This window comes from Mesoplodon bidens (assembly GCF_964165515.1).
Source record: "Mesoplodon bidens genome assembly, chromosome: 15".
Classification (NCBI taxonomy): domain Eukaryota; kingdom Metazoa; phylum Chordata; class Mammalia; order Artiodactyla; family Ziphiidae; genus Mesoplodon; species Mesoplodon bidens.
In genome coordinates this window covers 10,043,752-10,064,536 of record NC_138171.1, presented here as the reverse complement: position 1 = coordinate 10,064,536, position 20,785 = coordinate 10,043,752, and the positions used below count along the sequence as shown (strand labels likewise).

Sequence of the window (20,785 nt, the reverse complement as noted above, 5' to 3'; positions counted from 1 at the left end):
GGAAAAAAGATGTAGAACACAGGTTCATGACAATAGAAGTTTCCCAGGTAAAATCCAACGGCTGAATAGTTTCCTAAAGAACTGCAAGCAATAATTCTAAAGTGATAAAATTACTAAAATACTAACAGAGTAAGCTGCAAGCTTTTTTGATTTCTTACCAAACCATAGTTATGATGCATTATCATCACTGCTGATACGAAAATAATTTCTGGCAAAGAAGAAGGATCAAAAATAAAAAGAAAGAAGACAAAGCCCAGCTTGAGGATATATATGTATGTGTGTGTTTTCTTTTTTTTCTTGGCCACGCTGCACAGCAATGTGGGATCTTAGTTCCCCAGCCAGGGATGGAACCCGCGTCCCCTGCATTGGAAGCACCGCGTCTTAACCACTGGACCACTGGGGAAGTCCCTGTATGTGTATCCTAAGGGATGCTGACTTTCTATTTCCAACAGGCAATTCTCAAGGTTTTCAGCATCACCATTTTCCATATTTCCTTAGTTTGTTACTACAAAAAAAAAGGGGGGAGGGAATAATATCTTTATGTAAAAGTGAATTGAAATGCATGAGAATTTTAATAAGTTTGTGTGTTAGGGAATAAAATTAAAATGTTGATTACTCTGGTAAAAATGTATCTAAAGTGTTCTCACGTTTTAAATATGCTTCTCTCACAAGAGTAACCTCCCCTCCTCACCAATCCTTGCTCATGCTGTGACAACATGTTTCACTTATGCAGTGTTTATTTAAGAGCCCACCCTGAGTTGAAGATAATTCTAGAAGCTGGAAATCAGAGACGAAGACCCAAATTCAGGTCTTTGGAGCCAAGCACGGGTAATTTGAGATCGCTGTCTGGCGCCACCTATTGATCACACAGCATTTCCATTCAAAACAGACTGAAATTTGAAATTTCCCTCTCCTCAATACAGCCCATGCTTTGGACCTCTCATCTGATCCCTGGGACTGCACGTATATTACTGTCTAAAACAATGCCATCCTGGAAAACTGTCCTAAAGGTTAATATTATAATTAACCTAACCTAAAGGTTAATTATATTAGCATCTAAACAGAAACGTCAGGTTTGTCACTCTGAAGTTTCAAAATAAAAATGATAGTTGGGTCACTTTAGGCACCACACATATTTGACTGTGAAGAAGGTAAGGCATTTATATACTATTTATGAGAGAGGACTAAGAAGCTTTGCTTCTTCAAGTTCTCTTTAATTATATAATTCAAACCCCAATAACCCAAATCATACTGTGACTCTAAAGAATCACTAACATTTGTTATGTTTTAATGATGTATCAATTTATTAGGAAACCATTCCTTTTTTCCCCTCATTTACGCGAAACTTTTTTTTTTGGATCAAAAATCCATGTAACATTATGTAGAAAATGGTCCTTCATGCCGATAGATTTGTATCCATGTATTAAAACACTATTACCCCAAACATTGGGGGTATTTCAGAATGGGGACTTAAGAGAGGCTGAGAAGCACCATCTACTACACAAATTTAATGAGATGAAAAAACCTTTATTAGAGTTGGCAAATCAAGTTGGAAGCAAACAAATGTATTCACTACTCAATTCATTTCATTCCAACCCCTAATCGGGATCCTCTTGGTAGTATTTAAGATTCTACAGCACTTAGAACACCGCGATTCAGAGGTCTCACAATTATCGCAGCATAAAAAAATTTCAGTAAGCAGTATAAAATTACAATTTATTATGGGGGCGGGGTGTTTTCACAACAATCCTTAAAAACATTAAGGGCAAACCTCTTACAGAATTCCATTTCTGCCTTCTCTTTTCGTCACTCCTTTTCCCCCCTTTCTTTTGTTTTATAAGCACTAGTCTGGTATGGAATCCGCCGGACAGAGCAAAGCTGGGTGGGCGCCTCCTTGGATGATGGAGTAAGTCTGCTTGGGTAATTCTTGCTGAGAGGTGGTGGAGAATATGGGCGGAGCCGTGGTGGCCACGGCGATGTTCTGGCCTCCGTCGCTGACCACAGTCACTTCAGCGGTCCCCTCCTGAATCAGAGCGTTCAGGCCTTCGAAGTCAGTGCAAGTAATGCCCGAGCTGGTGATGAAAGTCTGGTTGCCAGAGCCTTCCTGGGGGCCGCCCGGGGCCGTGGGGATGAGGGTCTGGTGCAAAGTGCCTCCGTCCGTCTGGTCGTGAGTGGTCAGCAGGACAGCCGGCTGGGGCATCGCCGCCGCCTCGCTCGGACACCCCGAGGAATGAGGAGGGGCGATCAGATTGACCTGGCGTAAGATCTGCAGCCGGCTGTTCCCGGGCAGTTCCTCTGGGTTCTGCGCCACCAAGGCGGGCTGCACGATGTTCACTGCGGCCGCCGCAGCCTGGACGATGGTGTTTGCCTGGGGCACCTGATGGCCAACGATGATTTTGACCCTGCCCTCGCTGAACTGGGGCACTTGGCTGGGCTGGAGGGGCACCTGGAGGTGCCCCACAGTGAGGGGCGCGGCGGGCTGCTTGCTGGGGTCGATCTGAAACTGCAGGACGGTCACATCCGAGCTCTTATTCTCATTATACTCACTGTGCTGCCGCTTGTGGCTGCGGAGCGAGTCCTCGCGCATGAAGGAGGCATCGCACCGATCACAGTGGAAAGTCTTCTTGGCGTCCAGCTTGGCCACCTGGCGGCTGCTCTGCCGGCCCGTGTCTTTCCTCTCCGAGGCCTCGGTCTTGACCACGTCGCCGTGGAACTTCTTCACGTGCTTGCTCAGGTTGCTGGGCTGCTTGGTGTCGAAGCTGCAGTAGTTGCACTTGAAGGGGCGGTCGGTGCAGTGGATGCGCTCGTGGATGCGCAGGGCGGCCTTGCTGGAACAGGAGTAGCTGCACTCGGAACATTTCTCGGGGTGCTCGGACTGGTGCACCCGGCTGTGCTTGCGGAGCGTGGCCTTGCTGTCCCCCAGGAAGTCGCAGTGCGGACACTTGAAGTTGTTCCCGCTGTGCTTGATGCGGATGTGCGACTTGAGGTTCCCCTTCATGGTGCAGCGGACATTGCAGAACTCGCACTTGAAAGGCTTCTCCCCCGAGTGCACGCGCATGTGCCTTTTCAAGTCCGAGCTGATTTTGAACTTGGCGCTACAGAGCCAGCACTGGAAGGGGGCGTCCCCTGTCAACACAAGGTGAGTTTCGATAAGAACAGGCAGGCAACAACCATAGCGGATCCCCCCGAAGCACACACCAGAAAATCGCTTATACCAAGGCAGGCGGGTGGAGACCTTCTAACTGCAGCTCCTAGCAGCCCCTGGGAGAAAAAAAAGAGGGGTCGGGGGCTTCTCTGCTTTTCCCAAACTTAAACCACCACCACCATTATAACACCCAGAAGAAGAACGGAGACTGAAAATTAAGCTATTTAACTGTCCCCAGTAAAAAACATAAGATTTGCAAATACACTTAGTATATCCTTGAAAACAATCAAGCTATCGTTCCTATGGTTATTGTGTTCGCTCTGCTAGGGAACCATTCACAGTTGCATAATTTTGCATAATCCGTTGATTTTGGTTGAGTTACATGTTGTAACAGATTCAAGGGCACATTTTCAAATCAGTCAGCTCCATGCTCACTCATCAGAATATTCTTTTTACAATGATTGAAACGCCCAGCTTACACTTCATGCAGATTTTTATTAATAAAGACGTGTTTATTGCGCACAACTTATTTATCCCACATTGCCAGCTGCGTTCTTTACTCGTGAAGTTACAAAATCCAGCTGCTTGATTTTTTTTTTTTAAATTCATGTTCGGTGAAAGATGAACAGGAAAAGCGGAATTGCAACATCTGAAAGGACATGATACTCCAAATGTATTTCCTCAGTGAATGCCAAGTCCCAATCATCTGATAATTCAAGCGAATTGGTGACCCCGCCCATTGCAATATTGTTTAAGCAAGCAAAACAACAGCAGCTAAGGTTCTTCGGTGGTGGCTTCCCGGATGGCAGGCGCCCTGCTGGGCATTCCACAAGAATGGTCTCATTTGATGATCCCGACATTCCCATGAGGTGGGTACTATTATCAATCTTATTCTCAACACTACTGTACAAGTGAGGAGGCTGAGGCCTGGAGCGACTCTATCACTTGTTTCCAGTCACTCGGTAGTACATGGCAGAGCTTGGATTCCAACCCAGGCTGATTCCAAAGCGGGTATTCTTTTTTTTTTTTTCTTTTTAATTAAAAGACTTTACTTTTTTAGAGCAGTTTTAGGTTTGGGGAGATTATACAGAAAGTACAGAGTTTCCCATATGCTCGCTTCTTCTCTCCCCTGCACGTCGTTTCCCTATTATTAACATTTTGCATTAATGCAGTACATTTGTTACAACTGATGAACCAATATTAATAGATTATTATTAACTACACTCCATAGTTGACATTTGGATTTACTCTGTTTTGTATATTTCTATGGGTTTCAACAAATGTATACTATTCCATATCTACCATTACAATAGCAGACAGGATAGTGTCACTTCTCTCAAGATGACCTGTGCTACACCTATTCACCCCTAACCCCACTCCCGGCACCCTGACATCTCTGATATTTTTAATTGTCTCTATAGTTCTACCCTTTCCAGAATGTCATATACTGGTTAACATCTTAGAGTATGTAGCCAAAGCTGGTATTCTTGGATGCTAGGTGATTATCTGTACATATGACCAATGTTTGCTTTCTTACCATAAGCTCAAAAGAGTGGGACTGTGTTCTGGCTTTTTGGTATAAGACCTATAACATCACAATGAGCTGTTTAATAAATGCAATTAATGATGGAGCAAATTAAACAAGCTTCGAGAAAAGGAAGAAGCCCCAAACTAAACAATGCTTTGCAGGACTAAATGCCACTGAGATCATTCACGTGAAACTCTAGAACAAGGAATGCTAAGCTATACAGACTGTGAGCCAAATCTAGCCCACAGCCTGTTTTTGTAAATAAAGTTTTATTGTAACACAGCCGTGTCCATTTGTTGTGTGTTGTTTCTGGTTGCTTTCATGCTACAACTGGCAGAGGTGAGTAAATTGTGATGGACACTGTATGGCCCGCTAAGCCTAAAGTATATTTACTACCTGGCTCTTTATAGAAAAAGTTTGCTGACTTCTGCCTTAGAATGTTGCTCTCAACCTTTTTTGTGCCACGGACCCCTTTCTGGAGGTTTAGTGAAACCCACGTACGCTTTCTCGGGGTAATGTTTAAATGCACAAAGTAAACTAAAATAAAAATCAAAAGGAATACAAAAGAAGCTAATTATATTGAAAATTATTAAATAATTTTAAAAAATTTGTGATTTGGCAATGTCTGTGCATTAAGTAACAAGCTCTAGCGGTGGGTCTAGTGACTACACCGATTTCTAAATAGAGAAGAGTGTAAACGATGTTTTGATCTATCAGAAACACGTTATAAAAAGATCTGTGATTTCTGCTGGCGACAAGTTCACATGCACTGTAATCAGACTGGATGCCTATTTTCATAACTGAAGGACACATCACATTTCAGTAAGATGAGTGAAAATGAAGATGTAATTTTTTTCCTCATCCAAGTTCAGGGTCCTCCTAAATTCTACTCATGGATCCCTGGGTGGAGGTGTCTATGGACTCAGAGGAAGAATCACTGCTCTAGAATGTTCTGCTAGGTCTTCCAGTTACATCACTGCCCAAATTAGTGACGATCTGTTTGCCTTTTTTTTTTTTTTAAAGCAATTTAGCAGAGGTCAAATCCAGAAAAACCAGATAACCAAATCTCACAGCTGAGTCACAGAGCTTAACAACACTTTTTGACGTGAAGGCAAAGGGTTTAAATCTTTTCATCATCATTATCTTCTTTGCTTCTTCTTTTTCCTTTTCACCATAGATTTATTTCTTAAATGAGGCAGACTGGTCAGTACCAGTGCCACTGGACCATAAGCTCCCCAAAGCTAATGACTCCGTTCATTCCTGCCCACTACCTGACCCTCGCAGTGTCTGGTGCCTGGTGAGGACTTAATGAATGTTGCTCCGTGAACAAGCAACTGATATATTTATGCTGACAGATCTTTCTTGAGTTTAGGTTGCTACCGAGACAATATAGTTGATCAAAGTGTTGGAAGGGTAAAGACAAAATCCTATTAATTTTACAATTTGTAAAATTTTACAAGTGCCACAGATTTATAAAAGGGAAATGAACATTCCATGGAGATACTGCATAAATGGCATACATTTAAATTTTTAGAAAATACACTTTTTCTAGACCAACTTAAAGATGCTATTATAAATGAGATGGTTAAGTTTACCCTCCTAAGTCAAGATGATTCTGAACAACTTCCCTAAATGAATCCTTCAGTGCCTCTAACTTAGGCTGAGGAGATTTCTGAAGAAAATCAGATGGGCGCCAGTTATGCCAATGTCTTAACTTGCCGTAGTAGATTAATGTCCCCAGACCTCCCCACCTCCTATCGCTCCCTGTAGCCATGGCCTCTGCCATGTATGTAATTATGTATGCTCTCCCGACAGGGGCAGGATGACTTGCCACGACCCCTAATAAAATAGGCCCTATCACATCATGGGATTTGGCTGATGGTATGTTAACTAGACTTGATACAAGTAATGGCTTGAATGGGCTTGTGAATCGGGGTTTGCTCACTTGTACCTCTGTCATCCATCGCCAGGAGAAGGTCAATCCTGTCCTAGCCCGCTGATCCCAGGAGGAGGACGACAGACGTGGAGCACAGCTGGATTGTTGCAGCCAAGGCCAGTGGACAGCCAGCCCACAGCCAGCAGATTCTGAGATTTGTAAGTGAGCCCAGCAAAGACCAGCAGAGTTGCCCAGATGACACCCAGCTGATCCCCAAACATGAACAGAGAAAGCACGTTGTTGTATCCACCGAGGTTCTGTGGGTTTTTTTGTTACACTGCATTATTGTGACAACTGATATACATACTGGCATCGAGAAACAGAGCGCTGCCATAACAGAAAACTAAAATACGTAGCTTTGGGTTTGGGGGTGCAGGTAAAGGCTGGAAAAGGGGCAGTGCACACATTTCACGGCAAGCATTTGGGAAAACTGTCACCTGTCGTAACTTAGAAGATAGAAAATGTACCCACTGAATTCTGGACTTGAGCAAAGAGATTCATTAGTTCTAAGCAGAACAGTGAAGGTGTCTTACAAGCTGCATATGATAAGGTCCCACAAGAAAGAGACAAATTCAAAAAAGAACTGGCCATTTTCAAAATGGAATTTAGCGAGAATACAGAAAATCAAAGATGTGCTGGGTTAGATGAAGTTTCCCATCTTCAACCAGCAAAAGATTTTCAAAGTAAGACAAAATCCTGGGGACAGAGATCACATCCAGGGAACTGATCGCAGAGGGAAGAACGAATGAGAAACGAAGGGTGTAAGCATAAGGTTCTTTGTCGAAATCTCCAAAAGAATAAAGTTGGTGCCCAGTAAGTCCTCTCAGCTGGACAAGGATTCCTAAAAGTCTCACCGGCTTCAACCTACAGAACGTTATTTGCCGAAAGTGCCTATAATTGAGTTTAGAGGAAAGGCAAGTCTCCAAAAGAATTATGGATGTGGCTTTTGGCACACAGATACACAGGAAACTCACAACGTTTTTAAGATAGCTCTATCAGCAAAGCTGTCAGTCTAGACTAAACTAAAATCTAAAAAGATCCCAACTTTCGGTAGGCAGGAAGCAGGCTGAGCAAGCTTCTCAAAGGCACGTTTTCCACTCCTTTTCAGAGGCAGTTAAGGGAGGTGATGAAAGGCTGCTCCAGGGAGCAGAGTCAAAACGCAGGCAGCCGGGTCGACGCCTAATGGAGAAACAGTCCCTGTTCCCAGAGTGGGGGGACCTAGAACCATCTGCCCAGAGGGATTTCAGAAATCTGTGTGCCAGTGACTGCCAAGCGCCTCCTGTTCTTCCCCTTTGGAACAGCAGGAATATTTTAAGTATCCTGGCTGCGTTTCACCGCTGCATGCTGGGAGCGTGGGGACAGACAGCTTGTCTTTTTATTGCAGGAGGCTCTAGGTCAAGAGAAGCCATATCTATACCTGATGGAGACTGCAAGTTCCTGATCCTATGATTGGCTAGACTTGTGTGGGTCTTGGGAGGCCATGAATGCATCTGCATGTCAGAGAGATGTGAATGATGGTGGGGTGAACTGGTGAATGATGGTTGGTGCAAAAATGGCCTTTGCGGGCTTCCCTAGTGGCGCAGTGGTTGAGAGTCCGCCTGCCGATGCAGGGGACATGGGTTCGTGCCCCGGTCCGGGAAGATCCCACGTGCCGTGGAATGGCTGGGCCCGTGAGCCATGGCCGCTGAGCCCGTGCGTCCGGAGCCTGTGCTCCGCAACGGGAGAGGCCGCCAACAGTGAGAAGCCCGCGTACCGCAAAACAACAACAACAACAACAAAAAAAATGGCCTTTACCATGTAACCCTGGGATGACCTTCCACTGTGGGTGAGCTCAGCCCCACCCCTTGACACCAGGCCCAACCATTTAACTTTAGCCAAGGGGATGCAAGCAGAGGCTTGAAATGAGCTTACACATTGGGGCATACTTGTTTTGTCTTCCATGCAGAGGTCTGCCCTTGTCATGAGAAGGACAAGCCTGGAGTAGCCCACTGGTCCCAGAGGGAGGCTATGAGACATGTGGGCAGAGCCAGACTGCCCCAGCCAAGGCAAGGAGACAGCCAGCAGATCCCCAGCCAAGGTCAGTGGACAGCCAGCCTTTCCCACACATGTGATTAAGCCCAGCCAAGATCAATGGAATGTCTAGCTAACTCCCTGCTGACCTGAAGTATGTGAGCAATAAATGCTTTTATAATATGCTGCTGAGATTTTGTTACACCACTGTATCAAAAGCTAAGAGACACACTTGCTAAAAGGAAAACATACATCATTTGTTAAGTTACCTACTCAGCTGAGTTTCTTTATCAAGCTGTCCCATGCTGAACTGATCAGAGTAGTCTTCAAAAGACTGAAATGCCTAACCATACGTTATGCAGACATCGATTAAAAATGCATTGCTTGTATCTATATTTCATTTAGCACACTTCCTCAATTAAATACTAGTGAATAGGGTCTAAAGCTACATAAAGATGTGTATAAAGTTATAACCTTGATGTTTTTCCCTATTTTACAGAGAAAGCAACTTCTGAGCAGATGAAAAGCAAAACTGCAAACCACGGGATGAACTAACATGCCCAGGTCCTTTACTTAGGTTGTGACTCAGTGCTTGAAGGTGCTGGTGATTTAGGCAACAGGCAGTTGGGAGCGCAGCGTAAGGACCACATGAAGGACGTACCTGTGTGGGACCGGAGGTGTACGGTGAGCTGGCTGGAGTTGCGGCTGGCGTAGGGGCAGATCTGGCATTTGAAGGGCCGCTCGTCGGAATGTATCCGCAGGTGCTTGTTGAGGCTGCTGCTGTCCGCGGCAGCATAGTCACACGTCTTGCACTTATAGGGCTTCACGCCCGTGTGGCACCGCATGTGGGTCTTCAGCTTATCCTTCCGGCTGAAGCACTTGCTGCAGACTTCACACTTGTGGGGTTTGTCTCCTTCAAACGTGCACAGATGGCATCAGGAAACAAGATGAAAAGGGAAAAAGGCTTATTTCCCACTGCCTTATGAAAAGCGTAAGACACAGTCACCCAAGGATATTTAGAACTCCCCCCAAAACTACACGGATGAAGGGCAAAGAGCTAACATCTTGGGAGAGGAGGAATTGCTTCTTCTATGTTGTTTATCAGTATTTTCTAATTTTTCCTACATTGAAGATGAATTCTTTATCAATTTAAAATAGAAGGCAACTCATAATTTAAAGTACAGCTAAGTAAAATAAGAAACATTGTCTCATACCCATTAGTTCTTTTTTCTTTTTCATAACAGACACACCCTAAAACTCAGAATCTCTAAGTTTTAGTAGAGCTCACGTCTGACCAGCCAAAGAATACATTTCTCAGCCTCACTTGCAGCCAGGGGTGATTCTGTGATGAAGTCCTCATTCATCAAATGGCAGAGAAGGTAAATGTGTCCCTTTCGTAAAAGGAAATGGCTTTCCTTTTATTTTTTCTCTTTCCACCTGTCTTGCCAGCTGTTACCAAGACATGAGGGTGAACAAGCAGGTGAGGACAGCATACCTGCGGATGGTGGATACGTAACCTAATGTACTGTAATACATAGAGAGAACTTAAATCCCTGGATGATGGGGACAGAGCTGCCTACCTGCCTAGACCACCTGCTTACCTCTGGACAGCTACGTGAGACAGACATAAACCCCCACCTTGTGTGAGCTGGTGCTGGGCTGTTTTGCTACAGCAGCTTAATCTGTACTCACTAACGCACATTGTCAACTTGCCACCCGTGAACAACTGCTAATTTTTTGATGTATACTTTTCCAATTATCTTGTATGTGTGTGTGCACATTTTGGGGTTCAAAAACCTTCTTGGCCAACATCAATTTAAACACTTATTTTTTGGAAGGTACTGTGCCTCTGAATGATTTTACTTAATTCTCTCAACAACTGGGATTAGAACCCAGGACAGTCTTGCTTTCTTAGCCAAATGCAACACTGCCTCTCCACTGACTACTTTCTTGCACTTAAAATAATTTCAATTATTTTCACATCATTAAATTTCTATAACATGATTTTTAAGGCTGAAGTATTTCACTATATGGATGTACTATAAATTATTGAACCAATTTCCTACTTGGCCATCGAAAAGAATGAAGTAGATACATGCATACGGACATGGAAATACATCCAGCATTAAAGGAGAAACAGAAAGTTGCAGATAGTGTATATATTATTAACTTAATAAGAGATGGAAAAAGTAAATTGTGTGTTTTTAAGCCTGGTATAGACATGCCAAAATTTAAGAATGAGACACACTGGACTATTAAGACTGGTGACTTTTGGGCATGTGTCAGATAAGAAGGATGTGGGCTGTGAGTCAGGATTTTCACTCTTTACATATCAAACATGTATTTTGGCCAAATCCTAAATACCTAAGTGCTAAAATCAATTGTCAGCCAAAGTTGATCACTATCCTCATAGAACAAATATCTGGGATTTAAGAATACATCTAGAAGTATATTAAAGATTGTAATTTTATTATTAAAAATAGTCACAGTCAAATTAAAAAATCCAGGAACAATAATTTCTCATTAGTGTCAGCTGCTAAACAGCTTCTGGGGGCGCCATCCTGTGTACGTGCAACACGGAGCAGATGCCAGATGTTGGTGGAGCTGGATGGTTTTCGGCCAGCTCTGCTGGTAAAGAGCCCCACTCTTGTTGCTCCTGGCCGTGACCTCTCCTCCGAAAGTAACTAAGGTAAGTACACCTTGTCAACTCTCTGACTTGAAGATGTTGACAGAGATGCTGCAGTTATGCAGAAATCATCCTAGAAACCCAAGCTTGGCTAACTGTGAGTAGAGGATGCTTCCTGAAGATTTGCAGCGATGGACTCCAGGTTGCTGTCCTCACTTATATTTTTATAATGCTTCCCCAACTATCATGCATAATGACAGCACTTTACTCTTACAATGATGAATATGCTACGTGTGACTGTTGGAACTTCACACAGGGCACCCACCAGGAGAGATTCATTGCTTGTTCCATTGAGAATGCTTCCCAATACCTAAAACTTAGTAACTTCAGGTTCTGATAACTAGAAGAAATCCAAATGACATGACGCTGTGAGGCTGATTAGAAATGATGGTGATCCCAGTGCAACAAGGCAACTGTTGGCCGTGGCCAAGGAATATCAGAGATAACTGCTGGATATTTTATCTTCTTTATTTTATTTCCCGGATATTTTATCTGAAGCTAAGTAGCAGAATTTGGGCAATTAGGGATGCCCATGCCAAATTTCAGTGTCCCTCCCTTATACACATTGACACTCGCTGAATTTATATATGACTGTATCATCTGAATTATGAGCATCTAATACTTCATGAAAAATAGTCTAAAAGCAATTCCTTCTCCATGCAGAAGGTCTGGGAGACATAAAAATAATACATTAGAGAAAATTAAAATTACCAGAAACAATCACAGTTTTCTTTTTCCATGCAATCCTTTTCCCTCCTTTAAAAAAAGTATTTATTAAATTCCCCTTTCAAAATTGCAAAACACACTCAGGTATCCAATGATGCAGTGTAAAGATACATGAATGAAAAGTCACTATTCTCCCCCTTCTTCGTCTGTTTACCAGTCATTACACACACCACACACACACACACACACACACTTACTTACAGGATCATCTCCTCCAAATGAGAAGAATATGTGCATTTAGATTTTAATTAATTCTGGCAGATCAATTTCCAAAATGTCTGTACCAGTTCAAATTTCCACTTCTAAGTTTTCTCGTATCTGTTCCAGCACTGGATTTTACTGCTCTAAACATTTTCTGCCAAAATCATGTGTAGAAACAGCATCTCGTTTTTATTTCATTTGTGTTTGTATTCCCATGATGACCAGTGAGGTTCTGCAACATATCATGTGTCTGACTTGTCTGGATCCCCAGCTCCCAGCACAGAGAAGGGATGTGTGTGAACCACTTACCCGTGTGGATTTTTAAATGACGCTCCATATCCTTCATGCCATAGGCAGTCTTGAATTGGCAACCTTAAGAAGGCAAGGAAAGATCAATGACAGGGAAACACAGTCACTTTAGAATGGAGAAGCCTGGCAGAAACTTCCTTAACCAAGTGATGAAAGTTAATCCCACAGTAACGGGACCAACAGGTATCATCAGTGTGCTCCTGATACCAGGTACCAAGTACATAATATCTCGTCTGTGCTTCCTGCTCAAATTGCTTCACCTAAATCTGATCATGAGGAAACGTCAGACAAACCCAGAGTGACGAACATTTTATTCAATATGAAATAACTGGCCCGTGCTTTGCAAAACTGTCAAGGTCATGAAAGACAAAAGCTTAGGATTAAAGGAAACTAAAGACACATGAAAACTAAATGCAATGTGTGATTATGAACTGGATCCTGGACCAGTTTTTCTTTTGATACAGAGGACATTAGTGAGACAATTGGTAAAATCTTTTTTTTTTTTTTCGGTACGCGGGCCCCTCACCGCTGCGGCCTCTCCCGCTGCGGAGCACAGGCTCCGGACATGCAGGCTCAGCGGCCATGGCTCACGGGCCCGGCTGCTCCGCGGCATATGGGATCCTCCCGGACCGGGGCACGAGCCCGTGTCCCCTGCATCGGCAGGCAGACTCTCAACCACTGCACCACGAGGGAAGCCCCCTAAAGGTTTTTTTTTTCTTAAAAGTAAGGAAGGAATAATTTTTCTGGATGTCTTCCCAAGTTATAGCACAGAAAGAAAAATTCATAGTAATCTGAAATTTTCACTAGTCCCATTCAAAGAAAGGCCCATGGCTATTAAAGTCTTAGAGCCCAGTGCATGGTGACCAGAGACAGTGAGAGACAGGTCGTATGTGATGATGTAAATGCTGTGGGTTGATTTTTTTAAGCCAAGCAGTTTGGAGCACATCTACGTCCAGTTGTCAGGAATTCACGAGTTCGAGTCCTGGACCTGTTAAATGTCACATTCTCTACAAAAGTAGGACAAGATGCTGCCTTTACCTGGATAGCAACAGTTAAGCCTCTTCTGAGCAGTTGGGGCCGTGGGCTTTTTGGCTCGTGACTTGGCAGGGAGAGAGATGACAGTGGCTGTCTGGTTTTCATTGCTTTCCGTGGGCAGATATGTTTGATAGCCATGTTCAAAAACAAATTCTGGAGCTGAAACTAAAAGATGTGATGATTATTAATTTTCATAATATGAATACCCAATAGGTATTCCCTTTGCCCACCTTCCTTTGTAGAGAATGAACATGTTAAGATTGCTTTCCCAGTCTCCCTTGCTGCTTAGGAGTGATCATGTGACCCCGTTCTAGCCCATGAGACACTAGAGAACATCTGCTACAGGGCTTTGGGAAAAGATTTTCTCCCTGACTTGAAGAAAAGGTGGGGGCAGAAAGAGAGGTAGTTGAGGAAAGCTCATTCTTGCTGCCCTAGTTGCCCCGCTTTCTGTCTTTGGACATGCTGGAGTGAGGATGTGATGTCTGGATCTGTGGCAGCCATTCTGTAACCATAAAGGGAGAGCAAGAAAACCAGATGTTGAGCCAGAGCCCTGAAAACCATTCAAATCTAGACTTACTAAATAAAAAAGAAATGTCCCTACCATTTACCAGGTAGGTTTTCTGTTAACTTCAGCCAAAAGCATTAGTTACTTTCATAAGCTTTATCACAAAATCCTAACAAACAACTGGAAAGGAACTGATTGAAGGAATTCTGGGCAAAACTACAAATACTCTCCAAACATAAATACTTTTTTTTTTTTTTTTTTACAGTACGCAGGCCTCTCACTGTTGTGGCCTCTCCCGTTGCGGAGCACAGGCTCCGGATGTGCAGGCTCAGCGGCCATGGCTCACGGGCCCAGCCACTCCGCGGCATGTGGGATCCTCCCGGACCGGGGCACGAACCCGTGTCCCCTGCATTGGCAGGCGGCCTCTCAACCACTGCGCCACCAGGGAAGCCCAACATAAATACTTTTTAACACAAGTACTCCTAAAACAAACCAACCAACCTTGTATTCTTACTGAAATTTTGAGGAAAAAAGAATAAAAAGGAGACCAAACATCTTTATCATCTTTGTCTTTAAACTTGTCATTATAACAGGTAAAATAGGCAGTCTCAAATTTCTTTTTTCCAATTATAATTTTTTTGACTACTTTGTTAATTAAATTTATGGTTTGGGAATATGTATTTTCTTTCTTCCTTTATTACATATAATTGTCACATGGAGATTTGGCTTCAAATAGGAGTAAATACAACCATGGGGGCTTGTTCATTAGATGAACTTGTCAGGCTGAGAGGCCCTAATGATGGCTTTGAGAGCCAATGTCATATTCTGTTTCCAAACTTCAGTCACTGAGGCACCACCTTTGACGTTTCTGCCATTGTACTTACAGAGTACTCTTCTTTAAATCAACATGGGCCTGACATTACTCCCTATTTTGGCTTTGCCTGAAGCAGTAATACTCCCTCCACAGGTTTGAGGTGTTAGTTACAGTTTCTCTTAAAACAAACATCATCTTTCTTTGAATTTAAGATGTTACAGACTGTACGATGCAGCATTATTTTGTACACAATAAATTTTTTAAAGTTGCCTATTCAACACATTATAATGCAATGTTTTCATATTCCTTAGGTATTTATATATGTATAGATATTCCTTAGACATTTTATAGTACTCACTGAATGAATTCTTTTAGATTTCTTTGGATACTTGATAGGAAACTCAGGTTCCTGACCTGTACTCCTTGGGCACCTCTGGCAATGACAACTTCATTCCAATGCATGTCAAAGAATAGCTGGGTTCTATCAGCATTTGGTATTTGAGCAAAATCATGGTTTCCATTTTCCTCAGTTGAAATATGTCAGGGGAAGTGGCTTTTGTTTAAAGCTGGCCGAAAGAGTCTGACAAACTGATGTTCCATCTTCATACCAAGTCTCTTTGATGCATTAACCAACCACACCTGCCTCTTGTTGAAATGTTTCATCTACTCTGCAGGATTAGCTATTGCTCCTGCTTCCTCTGCTCTGCTTGGCTCTCAAAGCATTGTCCCCAGCCAGCAGCACTGGACTTATCTAGGAACTTGCTACAAAGGCAATTCTCGGGCCCCACCCCCACCTACTGAATGAGAAACTCTCAGGTGGACCCAGCAATCTGTTCTAACAAGCTGCCCACGTGATTCTGATACATGCTCAAGTCTGAGAACCAATGGTGTAAGGGATCCTTTTCCACGCATCTCAGCAGCAAACCTTAACCCAGCTTTGTCTAACTGAGGGACTCCATCTTTCTTGGTTGTTGCTTTGCAAAAACGACAGTTTTTCCTCCAACAACAAATATTTGCTTCATTAATATCAAATTGACCCCCTGCTACTGTTTCCAGATATTTCTGGGCACGGTTACTTTTCATCTTCCATCTGAATCATCCTGCAATATCGCAGAAGACATTTCAAACAGCAATTAAACACAACAAATGTAGCGCCAAAAAATGCACACAACTCTGCCAAAGTGACAAAAAAAGTGATCAATGACAATGCAATCAAGGTTGTTTACTAGCGCGCAAAGACAACTTTTTGGTGACTGCCTCTTGGCTGGCAGCGATCTCATTGATTCCAAGGTGCACCCCCATTTCAGATGTTACAGTGTATCTTTGAACTGATAAAAGTCTAGGTTCAGCTACTTCCTAGGTGTGGGACCTCAGGCCAGTCACGTGACTTCTTTGAGCCTCAGTTTCCTCGCCTGTAAGTGGGGATAATCACTGTGCCCACTTCATAAAGGTTATCGCAAAGTTTCATGAGAGCATCAGTAGCACAGGATATGTCCACAGCTGAGTCTTAATAAATGTTAGTTACTACACTTGAGCAGAACTGGACACCAAACTCTCAACAGGAATGATCAAGACTCAGGGAGACCAACTGCCTTCGTTTGCCTGGGACTGAGGGTTCCCCGGGATACAGGACCTTCAGTGCTAAAACTAGGATGGCTGTTCACGCTACCATGACTTCCCAACTTTCTGCTCTACCACTTTTTGAACAAAAAAGGCTGGAAGACGCTGGGGTGGGGAGGGGTTGTGACAGTGGCCAGGCCCTCCCTGTGGCTCAGCTCAGCTGTGAAGTCCATAACCCTCCTGGGAGGTAAGTGCTGGGTCCTGAATGATCCTGAGCCTGGAATTCCCGCCCTCCAGGGAGATTGATGGGGCTTCGTCCCCTAACTGTCCACCTGCCCCTCCACCGTAAGCCTTAGCATCCCTTTCGTGGTGAGTCACAGCAAAGGGGAAACACGAGAGTATTCTGGATAGTAACCCCTTCTCAGATATATGGTTTGCAAATATTTTCTCCCATCCAGTAGGTTGCCTTTACATTCTGCTGGTTGTTTCCTTAGATGCACGTGTCCATTTTTGCCTTTGTTGCCTGTGCTTTTGGTGTCTTGGGGGAGGTGGCAGGAAGCATAGGGAGTCAGGTACCCAAATGCAGGGGTCATTTGGTGGGGGGGTCCCTTGTCTGTCTTCAGATTTGGCATAAATAGTGCCAGTGGCCTTGGGGAATTTGAGTGTCCAGCAGAAGTGAAGGTAGCAGGGACAACCCCAAGCACCCAGATCTGCTGAGGGGGGAACTGCTTCCAGCAGAGGCATGACCTATCCCCAGGGAAGAATGTTCTCAATGGCTCTTATAATCAAGCCCAGTGCTTAGTGAGATCAGCCCCCCCCAGCCCTCCCCCAACAACCCCCAGCAGCTCACAGCCTCACGCCTGCCTTTGGTTTTGTTTTTGCCGCCGGGGATCTCCCTGGCTTGCCTGTGTGCCCAGGTGCACATCTGAAATGCGTGGTTTGTTATATGCAGTCCCGGTCTGTAGCAGGAGCACCTTGGGTGTTCAGTTATTCACTCATGTTGTTGTTTAAAAAGTAAGAATGTCACAGGGAACCAAAATCTCTCTCTGTGGTTAGGACCCACTGGGGTCTTAGACCCGCTGGGCTCACATGGGCCAACTGTAGCTCCTCCCACAAAACTGTTCTTCAAATAGCTGAAGGTTTCATGTCTCTGAAGCCACTTTGCTTCTCGCTTCTCTTCTTCGACTTAAAAACTCCACTTTTTAAAACCTTTTCTTTTTTAAAATTAAAAATGTATTATTTTTTCAAAACAAAAGTAAACACCAATTGTAGAAAATCTAGGGAGTACAGAAAAGTGTAGAGAAGAAAAGAAAACCTGCCCAGTGCTGTCCCCATATGGCAGTATACTCCCTTGTGATATGCTCATTAAATACTGTACTTTTTCCCCAAACTACTTATCTCTACTGTAATTAAATAGTTATTTGGGAAAGTATTTAATGACCATCCTCTCTTCCTTTGGTTGGATGAGCCAGGTGAGGACAACACCTGTTTCTCTCCATCACTGTTTCCCAGAACCTCACACAGACGCTGGCAGAGTAGGGGCTCAGAGAACATTGGTTGAATTAATGATGGACCAAATGGCTAACGTAGCCTTTGTATATAGATTTTAAAAGTGTAAAACTGGGGTCGTGGCTTAAATTGTTTTGTATTCTTTTCTTTTTTATTAAACAATTAAGCAATTTTATTAAACAATTTTGCTATGTGAAAGCATTCTGCCACATTTTCATTCACCCAAAACACAATTTCTTATGGCTACATAATATGCCATCATGTTGGTTGTCACAGTTAAATTGACCATTCCCCCTTTTTGGACAATGAGTTGGTTTCTAGGTGTTTACCTTTATAAATAATACCTATCCAAAAATTTTAACTTATCTCTAGTTTCTCTGGATACCTTCCTGTAAGCTGAAGAACCAGGTCAAAATGGAATGGTCATTTTATTGCTTGGTGATTCATAATTATGAGATCCTTCCAGAAAATCTAAATCAATGTACATTCTCCCCTTCACCTTGGCTATCACACAGACTATTTGACAGGACAAAATGAGATCATTTTAGTTTAATTTGCGTTTCATTAATAATTGGTGAAGATGAATCTCTTTTCCACCATATTTTATTCATTCATATACCTTCTTTATGAACTGCTTATTCTTGCTGTTAGCTCTTTCTTTTTCTATTGAATTTTTACGTTTTTCTCATTGACTTGTAAATGATCTTTAAAGATTTATTTATTTATTTACTTATTTATTTATGGCTGCGTTGGGTCTTCACTGCTGCACGCGGGCTTCCTCTAGTTGCGGTGAGCGGGGGCTACTCTTTGTTGTGGTGTGCGGGCTTCTCATTGTGGTGGCTTCTCTTGTTGCGGAGCACAGGCTCTAGGTATGCAGGCTTCAGTAGTTGTAGCTCGTGGGCTCAGTAATTGCAGCACGTGGGCTCTGGAGGGCAGGCTCAGTAGTTGTGGTGTGCAGGCTCAGTAGTTGTGGCTCTCGGGCTCTAGAGCGCAGGCTCAGTAGTTGTGGCACCCGGGCTTAGTCGCTCTGCGGCACGTGGGATCTTCTTGGACCAGGGATCAAACCCGTGTCCCCTGCATTGGCAGGCGGATTCTTATCCACTGCATCACCGGGGAAGACCCGATCTTTACAGATTAAAGAAATTGCTTCATTGTCATATCGTCAAATCTATCGTTTGTTTGTTCCTGTTTCTTCCAATATAGGCCATGCTTAGGACTCACACTTAAGGGTCTTGATTCAAATGCAAACTCAGAATTCACCTGCTGGGAGAAAAATCCACCTCTCTCTGTAAGGAAAAGTCTCATGTTCTTCCAAAGGGTTTTCCCGAATGTGGTCCACACCTGCCCCAGCACATCAGCCTATCTGTCCCCCGTCCCAAGGGTGACCCTCACGCCCTCTCTCTGCTGCAGCTGAATGGTCTGGAAGCAGACACCTGCACAAAAGCTGGACCAATCAGACCCCCTTGCCCTGGAATTAGGAATTGGGGCGAAGATATGTGGCTTGACGTGGACTTTCATTCTGAAAAAAGCAGCACCCATGTGCCTGACACTGCCACTGAAAGATTTCCATCCTTTCTTGTCTTTCTCCTCCTGGTCCAGTGCTTCTCAAAATTGATCATGTACCAAAGATTCTGATGCCGAGATCTAGGTATAGTTTGGGTATATTTATAGCTGATTTTTAACAAGTTTTCCATGTAATTCTTCTGCATAACAGCTTTGAGAACTCCTGCTCTAGACTATTCTAACAAGGTAGTGGCAGGAGTGTGGCTGTCCAGAGGGGCCTTGGGATTGGATTCCACTGCCAAGCCCCTCCTCCTTGTCCCTTGCTGGCCTAGCTTCTTCCAAGACAGTGGAATGGGGCATCTTGGCCAACGGGATCTAGAATTTCTGGAGAAGCATTTCCTCTCTGGTAAAGGGAAGCCGCCCCTTTCCCCATCCATGGGCAGGGCTGAGTGAAGACTTGAGGCTGAAACCAGCAGCAGCAGCAGCCACCTTGTGGCCATGAGGAGGACTACTGCCGAGGACAGCAAGAAGATGCAAAGACCCCGGGTCTGCCCTGCCGTTCTTGTCCTGAGATAAGGAATGTTTTACAATCCAGCCCTCTTGTAGTTTAGTGCTGTTAAGAGCAACTGAAAGCACCTGAACTGACCCAAGCCCTCACTGGCTGGTCCAGATTCCCAGGACCCTGCTCAGACCCACCCAGATGGTACGCTTAAGGGAGGGGGCTGGGTGTCTGCATTTTTCACCAAAGCTCCATGTGGTTCTTTTGAGAAACACTGCAATGAGGACTCTACTAAGGGGTGATGGGGTGCAGTCAAGTGTAGACTCCTCGGCCAGGTAGCCTGGCTTTCAGGCCCCGTTCTGCCCCTTTCTGGCTCTGTCACCTTGGTCAAGTTATTTAATTCCTCTGTGCTTCAGTTCATTATGGGTAAAATGGGGATAATAATTCTTAGTACCTAATTTATGTTGTGAAAATTTAATTTTTAAAATGAAATGTTAAATTTAAATTCATAACAATTTAAGTCGTGAAAAACTACTTCATATAGAGTACTTAAAAAGTACATGGCCGGGGCTTCCCTGGTGGCGCAGTGGTTAAGGATCTGCCTGCCAATGCAGGGGACAGAGGTTGAAGCCCTGGTCCGGGAAGTTCCCACATGCTGCAGAGCAACGAAGCCCGTGAGCCACAACTACTGAGCCTGCGCTCTAGAGCCTGCGAGCCACAACTACTGAAGCCCGCGAGCCTAGAGACCGTGCTCGGCAACAAGAGAACCCACCACGATGAGAAGCCTGTGCACCGCAACAAAGAGTAGCCCCCATTCGT

General features: G+C 44.0%; 1 protein-coding gene across 4 annotated transcripts in view; it reads right to left on the bottom strand.

Annotated features, from left to right (window-relative positions):
- Positions 1-20,785, bottom strand: part of ZFP64 (ZFP64 zinc finger protein) — an 83,248-nt gene that overhangs the window by 52,399 nt on the left and 10,064 nt on the right. For 3 of the 4 annotated variants that reach the window (XM_081256755.1, XM_081256756.1, XM_081256757.1), the window contains exons 3-6: positions 13,580-13,741; positions 12,542-12,604; positions 9,281-9,532; positions 1,320-3,126 (exon numbers count right to left, since the gene is read on the bottom strand). In XM_081256755.1, coding sequence (XP_081112881.1) covers positions 1,844-3,126; positions 9,281-9,532; positions 12,542-12,604; positions 13,580-13,741 — 1,760 coding nt within the window. In that variant the 3' untranslated portion in view covers positions 1,320-1,843. Of the gene's footprint in view, positions 1-1,319; positions 3,127-9,280; positions 9,533-12,541; positions 12,605-13,579; positions 13,742-20,785 lie in introns of those variants that run through there. The other variant, XM_081256758.1, reaches the window with a different exon arrangement.